The 9,720-nt window shown below is 30.0% G+C and overlaps 1 protein-coding gene across 1 annotated transcript; it reads left to right on the top strand.

The window, feature by feature from the left end:
* The first annotated feature begins 6,383 nt into the window (after positions 1-6,383).
* Positions 6,384-9,446, top strand: LOC124910029 (purine permease 1-like). The gene is made up of 3 exons (XM_047450654.1): positions 6,384-7,160; positions 8,327-8,710; positions 9,243-9,446. Exons 1-3 carry the CDS (start codon positions 6,432-6,434, stop codon positions 9,444-9,446), a joined length of 1,317 nt encoding a protein of 438 aa, XP_047306610.1. The 5' UTR covers positions 6,384-6,431.
* The last annotated feature ends 274 nt before the right edge of the window (positions 9,447-9,720 follow it).

The raw sequence follows: 9,720 nt of genomic DNA, 5'->3' as shown, positions 1-9,720 counted from the left end.
TTGTACTTGTTTTGTTAGGTTGCAAGTTCGAAATATACCTCTAGCATTTTTAATTTTATTTTTAACCGTTTTAAATTTAAAAACGGGTCAACCCACAATTCGACCCAAGTATCCAAATTAACCACAGCTCTCGACCCGGCAATCCGGACACTTTAAAAATTAAGCATCATTATATATATAGATTAGTTAGTTAAAAAGTTGAACTTATATTAATATTAAAACGTCCCGCGTTTATCAAATTTGGTGTTGAATTTAAAATATAAAGTCTTTGTAGCCTAGTTGGTTAAAGAGTTGTACTTGTTTTGTTAGGTTACAAGTTCGAAACATACCTCTAGCATTTTTAATTTTATTTTTAACCGTTTTAAATTTAAAAACGGGTCAACCCACAATCCGACCCAAGTATCCAAATTAACCACAGCTCTCGACCCGGCAATCCGGACACTTTAAAAATTAAGCATCATTATATATATATAGATTAGTTAGTTAAAAAGTTGAACTTATATTAATATTAAAACGTCCCGCGTTTATCAAATTTGGTGTTGAATTTAAAATATAAAGTCTTTGTAGCCTAGTTGGTTAAAGAGTTGTACTTGTTTTGTTAGGTTGCAAGTTCGAAACATACATCTAGCATTTTTAATTTTATTTTTAACCGTTTTAAATTTAAAAACGGGTCAACCCACAATCCGACCCAAGTATCCAAATTAACCACAACTCTCGACCCGGCAATCCGGACACTTTAAAAATTAAGCATCATTATATATATATAGATTAGTTAGTTAAAAAGTTGAACTTATATTAATATTAAAACGTCCCGCGTTTATAAATTTGGTGTTGAATTTAAAATGTAAAGTCTTTGTAGCCTAGTTGGTTAAAGAGTTGTACTTGTTTTGTTAGGTTGCAAGTTCGAAACATACCTCTAGCATTTTAATTTTATTTTTAACCGTTTTAAATTTAAAAACGGGTCAACCCACAATCCGACCCAAGTATCCAAATTAACCACAGCTCTCGACCCGGCAATCCGGACACTTTAAAAATTAAGCATCATCATATATATATAGATTAGTTAGTTAAAAAGTTGAACTTATATTAATATTAAAACGTCCCGCGTTTATCAAATTTGGTGTTGAATTTAAAATATAAAGTCTTTGTAGCCTAGTTGGTTAAAGAGTTGTACTTGTTTTGTTAGGTTGCAAGTTCGAAACATACCTCTAGCATTTTTAATTTTATTTTTAACCGTTTTAAATTTAAAAACGGGTCAACCCACAATCCGACCCAAGTATCCAAATTAACCACAGCTCTCGACCCGGCAATCCGGACACTTTAAAAATTAAGCATCATTATATATATATATAGATTAGTTAGTTAAAAAGTTGAACTCATATTAATATTAAAACGTCCCGCGTTTATCAAATTTGGTGTTGAATTTAAAATATAAATTCTTTGTAGCCTAGTTGGTTAAAGAGTTGTACTTGTTTTGTTAGGTTGCAAGTTCGAAACATACCTCTAGCATTTTTAATTTTATTTTTAACCGTTTTAAATTTAAAAACGGGTCAACCCACAATCCGACCCAAGTATCCAAATTAACAACAGCTCTCGACCCGGCAATCCGGACATTTTAAAAATTAAGCATCATTATATATATATAGATTAGTTAGTTAAAAAGTTGAACTTATATTAATATTAAAACGTCCCGCGTTTATCAAATTTGGTGTTGAATTTAAAATATAAAGTCTTTGTAGCCTAGTTGGTTAAAGAGTTGTACTTGTTTTGTTAGGTTGTAAGTTCGAAACATACCTCTAGCATTTTTAATTTTATTTTTAACCGTTTTAAATTTAAAAACGGGTCAACCCACAATCCGACCCAAGTATCCAAATTAACCACAGCTCTCGACCCGGCAATCCGGACACTTTAAAAATTAAGCATCATTATATATATATAGACGTTTATAAATTTGGTGTTGAATTTAAAATGTAAAGTCTTTGTAGCCTAGTTGGTTAAAGAGTTGTACTTGTTTTGTTAGGTTGCAAGTTCGAAACATACCTCTAGCATTTTTAATTTTATTTTTAACCGTTTTAAATTTAAAAACGGGTCAACCCACAATCCGACCCAAGTATCCAAATTAACCACAGCTCTCGACCCGGCAATCCGGACACTTTAAAAATTAAGCATCATCATATATATATAGATTAGTTAGTTAAAAAGTTGAACTTATATTAATATTAAAACGTCCCGCGTTTATCAAATTTGGTGTTGAATTTAAAATATAAAGTCTTTGTAGCCTAGTTGGTTAAAGAGTTGTACTTGTTTTGTTAGGTTGCAAGTTCGAAACATACCTCTAGCATTTTTAATTTTATTTTTAACCGTTTTAAATTTAAAAACGGGTCAACCCACAATCCGACCCAAGTATCCAAATTAACCACAGCTCTCGACCCGGCAATCCGGACACTTTAAAAATTAAGCATCATTATATATATATAGATTAGTTAGTTAAAAAGTTGAACTCATATTAATATTAAAACGTCCCGCGTTTATCAAATTTGGTGTTGAATTTAAAATATAAATTCTTTGTAGCCTAGTTGGTTAAAGAGTTGTACTTGTTTTGTTAGGTTGCAAGTTCGAAACATACCTCTAGCATTTTTAATTTTATTTTTAACCGTTTTAAATTTAAAAACGGGTCAACCCACAATCCGACCCAAGTATCCAAATTAACAACAGCTCTCGACCCGGCAATCCGGACATTTTAAAAATTATGCATCATTATATATATATAGATTAGTTAGTTAAAAAGTTGAACTTATATTAATATTAAAACGTCCCGCGTTTATCAAATTTGGTGTTGAATTTAAAATATAAAGTCTTTGTAGCCTAGTTGGTTAAAGAGTTGTACTTGTTTTGTTAGGTTGTAAGTTCGAAACATACCTCTAGCATTTTTAATTTTATTTTTAACCGTTTTAAATTTAAAAACGGGTCAACCCACAATCCGACCCAAGTATCCAAATTAACCACAGCTCTCGACCCGGCAATCCGGACACTTTAAAAATTAAGCATCATTATATATATATAGATTAGTTAGTTAAAAAGTTGAACTTATATTAATATTAAAACGTCCCGCGTTTATCAAATTTTGTGTTGAATTTAAAATGTAAAGTCTTTGTAGCCTAGTTGGTTAAAGAGTTGTACTTGTTTTGTTAGGTTGCAAGTTCGAAACATACCTCTAGCATTTTTAATTTTATTTTTAACCGTTTTAAATTTAAAAACGGGTCAACCCACAATCCGACCCAAGTATCCAAATTAACCACAACTCTCGACCCGGCAATCCGGACACTTTAAAAATTAAGCATCATTATATATATATAGATTATATAGGTTTATAATTTTTTTTGTTAGGTAGATATTATAAAATTTAAACATATAAATAAAATAATTTTTTATCTTTGTTAATTATATTTTTAATATTATTTTTAACTAACCTTTTTGATATTTTAATATTATTTAAAATTTATTATAATTACTTTAAATATTACTAATATTATATCAAATAAATAAATAATAATAAAATTACGTTATAATTTTAAATTAATAATAATATATAAAAATAAATATTTAGTATTATTTCATAATTTTATTTAAAATATGAATAATAATATATATTTTTTAAATGATTGAATTAATAATAAATTGTAATTAATAATAATAAACGTTAACTTTTTTTGTAAAAACAAATAAAATTAAAAATTATTTTAAATTTTAAATATTAAAATTGATAAAATAAGTTTATTTAAAAAAAAAATAATATAAACTAAAATTAAAAATAATAAAAGCTTAATAATTAAACTTTAATGAAAAAATAATAAAACAAATTAGTGTTAATATTAAAAAAATAAGATTAAAAATATTAAAAATAAATTAAAATTTTAATACCTTCTTTAACTGGTTTGAATAAGTATTATATTATACTTTTTTCAAGGTATAACTTATATTTAAATATCAATGTATATATAAATTGTAACTAATCAAATAAGTATTATAATTTATTGTATATACAATAATACTATATATACAGTCTTATACCTTGTATTAAACCTAGCATAACTATCCTAATCTAATCAGTTCATTATAACTATTGGAGAAACTAATTGATATAAAATATTAACAAAAGTACTAAAAGACCAACTTATAGGCTTAATAAACAGGTAAACTTAATATTTAAGAAACAAATTAACTACCATTAACATTAATATTAATGGTTATTTTCACTTTTAAAAAAAGTCATGTTAATCCATACACTAGTTAGTGCTACAATTTTACTAATATTATCTAGTTTGGACATATGCGTTGATAGCAAAAAGTTCAAATATAATAATAATGTTTTCTTTTTAAAATAAAAAATGCTAGTTAATTTTATAATATATTATAAAATTAAAGTCAAGATAAGTTTGAAATCTTATATATTATATATTATCATTTAAAATATATCACGAGATATTTGTTTCCAATTATTAAATTAAGACTTGTTTGTTTTCAGATTTATGAAACACAAAAGTAAAATTTAAAATCAAAGTCGTTTATAATCTTTGATTCATTAACTTTCACTTTTGTCACTTTAATTATCTTAAAAAATGTTTAAAGTAAAAAAATTTAAAATTATAATTTTATATTAAAAATGAAAAAAATTGTTTCAACACATGAAAACGACAAAGAGATGAAAAATGGTACTCATTTTCGAACTCATAAGTACTCTAGAAAAACGATTAACTCCACGACCGATTATACGGATTTTCCGAAACAAATCCTATAAAACATCGTAATAATAACATTATGAATGATACACATTAAACTACTACGGTCATTTAAAGTCAGTGATTTTCTTCAATCAGATAGTACACCATAAAATAATTTGGGTTAACATATTAGTTGATCAATCCAATTTTTTTTACAACTTTCCAAAGACATGATCATTAAGTGAATTTCAGTAATATTAACAAAAATTAAATAATAGTCCAACGATGATGACACGTTTAATTACGACTAAGATAATATAAATTATTTCTTAAATAATATCTAAAAACATAATTTGTACTAAAAGAAAACAATATCTAATTAGATTGAACAATAAAAAAAACATAAATAAAAAAATATGATGTATTAGAGCAAGAATTTCAAATCTACACCGATTAAAATATATTTTTACAAAATTAATATAACACATTTTTTTTTTTAATAATTCATAATATATTAAAAAATAAGAATTGTTTAAACACACCAAAACAATATATTACATCGTTTTTTAAATAGTCCATAATTTATAGAATGTTGCCACATAAAAATACGCAATACATGATCTCGTTCAAAGATAGTTTAATCAAATTCAACTCTTGAGATTTAGAAAAAAATTTATAGATTCTCATCGGAAATTATTATATTTTGTTCGATTGGCTCTAATAATGAAGGATTATCAATTTTAACTTAAAAAAGATAAAATATTATTTTTTCTTTTTTTCTCTGAATTTGACATTGAATGATAAAATATGAATGATGTAAAAACGATTCACATAAAGACAAATTATTATAAAGTGAAATTATACCAATTTAGTGAGAGTATGAATTTCAATCTAAGCTTACAGAATACGAATGCGGTTCTCCTTTAGCCTTACAAAATTATAGACCTATTGTCTATTAAGAAAAAATTATATTTGGAATTATATGAATTTAAAGTTAAAGGTTATTTGATTAGGAGGGATAAATTGTATGTTATTGAGTATGGTTATTTATTAGGAATTGTTTAATTATGAATAAATATAATATAAAATATTTATGTATAGCATGTTGGGGGCACTCCTCATGGACTGGAAATTTGATGAAATGACCCTAATAGAGCTTTTATTTGAGAAATGAACATTGCCAATAAAATTTGAGTAAATAACCAATTCCTCTCTGTGTGTTATAACGAAAATAACCCGTTCCAGTTCGTTTGACGTGACGAAATCCTAATTCGTTGGAGTCTCGTGACTCGCGTCTCGCGACGGCACGCTTGTCACGCGACAACACACTCGACGAATACGGAACCCTAATTCATTGGAGTCTCACGATGGTGGTCGCGACGACACGCTTGTTACTCGACGATACACTCGACAAATTAGGGTGCAATTGCGTCAGTATTTTTGTCTAAAGTGTATTTTTGCAAGGTTTAGGGGTTGGTCATTTCACCAAATAAAGGCAATATGGGTCATTTAGTATATATATTATATATATAGATATATATTATATAATATTAAGGAGATGGGGGCCTCAGGGCTTGTATTATTGAGAGTGGCACCTGCGTAAGCATCCCCTGCAACTCCATCTTCAAAAGCCCCCATTGCAGCACCATGAATTTCCATATCCAAAGATCTAGAGTGAGAGAGAGAGAGAGTAACAGTATCATCAGTGTCATGGAGGAGCAGCAAAAAGATGAAACGATGACGAACAATAAAACAAAGAGATTTCTCTTGATCCTACACGCCGTCCTTCTCTCAATCGGCACATGCGGCGGCCCATTGATCACGCGTCTCTACTTCGTTCGCGGCGGCAAACGCGTTTGGCTCTCCTCCTCCTTAGCAACCGCCGGCTGGCCCATAATCTTCGTCCCCCTCCTCATCAGTTTCATCCGCCGCCGCCGCCAAACCGCCGCTTCCACCGCCAAGCTCTTCCTCATGACTCCTCGCATCTTCCTCGCCGCCACCGTCATCGGAATCCTCACTGGCGCCGACGACTATCTATACGCCTACGGCGTCGCCAAACTCCCAGTCTCCACATCTTCCCTAATCATAGCGTCGCAGCTCGGATTCACCGCGTTCTTCGCGTTTCTCCTTATCAGGCAGAAATTCACCGCGTTTTCCGTGAACGCGGTGGTTTTGCTGACGGTTGGAGCCGGAGTGTTGGCGCTGCGAACCGGTAGCGATCGGCCGAAGGGAGAGACGAAAATGGAGTATTATATGGGATTCTTTATGACGATCGCCGCGTCTGCTCTGTACGGACTGATATTACCGTTGGTTGAACTAACTTATAAGAAGGCGAAGAAAACGGTTACTTATACATTGGTATTGGAGATGCAGTTAGTTATTTGCTTCTTCGCTACCCTTTTTTGCACTATCGGCATGATCATCAATAACGACATTCAGGTAATTAATCAGTTCTTCTTCCTTTCTCTCTCACATAGTAAAACACACACCAATTAATCAGACTAAGTGGGCCCTATTATCCATAGTCAAAATTGTTGATCGTTGACTGTCGTTACTGATGAGCATTGATATAAAATTATAAACAAAAATCTTAAATGAAATCGAAAGGTGTTTTCATATAATAGTTAATTTGGATAAAAATCCAAAAATATTGATATGATTATGTCGGTATGTAGTATCTTTGATTAGGCTGCCCAGATTTATAATGACAGGATAATATTTGGGTTATTTGAACTGTTTTAGTATTATCATTAACTGTTAAATAGTTTCAAAACATATTTGTATTCGAAATTGTCAAACAACTCCTAACAGGGAGTTCAATTTCTGACATCTTTTAAACCTCATCAATTGAGGTTTTTTATTGTTAAATTTATACAAATTAAGATTTTGTTTTAAAGGTTATAAAAACTTTTAACTTATTATCTAGGAGTTTGTTTAATATATTGGATTATTTGGATATATTTATCCAAAACTTAACTATTGGTCCATTTTATTTTGATCAATTAAATAATTATATTTATTATTTTTTAACAATTTTTATCCCAAAAGTCTAATATCATTAAAATATGAAATTATTTTGTACTACCGATTTAGTGAATTGAGATGATTTTGACTATGATAGTGAATTGAGCCCCAATCTAACAATTTTTTCATAGAAATAAAAAAATAAAAATCTTGTAGATAAAAATATAAAACAAAAAATACAAGTATCATTTAACATAAACCTTTGAAATATATATTAGCGGGCCATAGTGCATGGACATGTAAACCATTCCAATCGAGGCGAGATCCTCTATTACCAAAAGGTCTCTGTTGTAATTAAACTTTATTTAAGTCTTTTTTGATATTCGTTTTCTCTCATAGTGAGTGAGGAGAAGATGGTAATTAAACTTTATTTAATTATATAAATAAATAAAGTTTATTTATCATCCATCCTGCCCCTCCCGTGTGAGGAAACAGGAGGATCAGAGACTTTTGGTAGTAGGGACCTCTAAATGATATATACCATGTTAAATAAATAAATTACAAATACGAATTGATTAATTAATAATAATAATAATTTATTTAATTGAATATAAATGTGCATGGATATGATGACGTGGCAGGCTATTCCAAGGGAAGCAAAGGTATACGAATTAGGAGAAAAAATGTACTACTTTGTTCTAGTTTGCAACGGATTGATATGGCAATGCGGCTTCTTGGGGGTAATCGGAGTGATATTCACGGGATCATCGTTGTTGTCGGCGGTGTTAATAGCGGTTTTGTTGCCGGTGACGGAGGTGCTGGCAGTGGTGGCTTACAAGGAGAAGTTTCAGGCGGAGAAATGTGTTTCATTAGTGTTGTCTCTTTGGGGATTTGTTTCCTACTTTTATGGGGAGACCAAATACAATAACAATAATAATAATAATACTAATAAGTCAAATGAACCTTCAAACCAACTAGTCGTTGAAAGTGAGCTAGCTAAGACACGACCAACTGATCATGTTGATGTCAGCAGGGGCACTTCAATTAATATTAATTAATTTATGTTCCTTAATAGCTTACAAAAAAATCATCATCATATATATATTATGACGAATTAATCCTTCATCATACAGAACTGTTGTATTTTAATTTTTGTACTTAGTTTACAATATTACTTTACATCATAATACCATCTTTACATGCATGATCTTCTTTAATATGTTGTATCAACAATTTTAAATAATTTTTTACATATAATTCTAAAAGAATAAAATCATTTTATATTAATCTATATATACTGAAATTATGTCAAAAACTAGTTAATAAAAATCAGAAAATAAATCAAGATCGATTGAGATTGAGATCCTACCGTACACCTATTGCTCCCCTCCCACCGGTTCAACCTCCATTGAGTCCTATCTCCTTCGCACCAGCACCATTACATGATCCACACACCACAGGAGGTGGCCACCACACATTAATCATCGCGGTTTGTGTATCTCTTGGAGGGCTTTTGTTTTTGGCACTCTCGCTGCCTGCCTTTGCCGCTTGGCCCAGAGAAAGAATAAGCTAGTATTGGTGCCTGTGGTTGTGCCACCTCTTTGTGAGGATGAGTGTGAAATACCGCCACCACTATCATATGTAAATGAGACATATTCTTCGCCAGAAGGAGAGATTTATGAGGCTGGCGGTGAAGGAGGAGGTTCAGCTCCTTATGCTCCCCGGATATCAGCAAAATTGAAAGAAGGAATTAATAAGTAGAAAAAGTTGAAGATGCTATGTGTGATTCTTTATTTAACTCATGTGTTAAAAATATAGGGTAAGTTGTCATAATATTCTTTATTGTGCAATAATATATTTGATTTTCTTTTTCCATTTTTCTCCTTAAAATTGTGAATTTCATTAAAAAAAAATATAGTACGTAAACATAAGTGACAATATTGTATAAATAGGTGAAAAGAAAATAAAGTATAATAAAGTAATTTGTAAATTGTCATAATATTCTTTACTGTACATGATATCTATTTTGCATCCC

The sequence above is a fragment of the Impatiens glandulifera genome, chromosome 7 (assembly GCF_907164915.1).
Source record: "Impatiens glandulifera chromosome 7, dImpGla2.1, whole genome shotgun sequence".
NCBI lineage: Eukaryota > Viridiplantae > Streptophyta > Magnoliopsida > Ericales > Balsaminaceae > Impatiens > Impatiens glandulifera.
The sequence above is the reverse complement of the archived record's forward strand: the minus strand, read 5'-3'. Positions and strand labels throughout refer to the sequence as shown.

Excerpts from the sequence above, each read along its gene's own strand:
- LOC124910029 (XM_047450654.1), top strand. The coding sequence starts at position 6,432 with ATGGAGGAGCAGCAAAAAGATGAAACGATGACGAACAATAAAACAAAG. Across the intron at positions 7,161-8,326 it reads TCATCAATAACGACATTCAG|GCTATTCCAAGGGAAGCAAA; the intron begins GTAATTAATCAG and ends ATGACGTGGCAG. Across the intron at positions 8,711-9,242 it reads GACCAACTGATCATGTTGAT|AGAAAGAATAAGCTAGTATT; the intron begins GTCAGCAGGGGC and ends CGCTTGGCCCAG.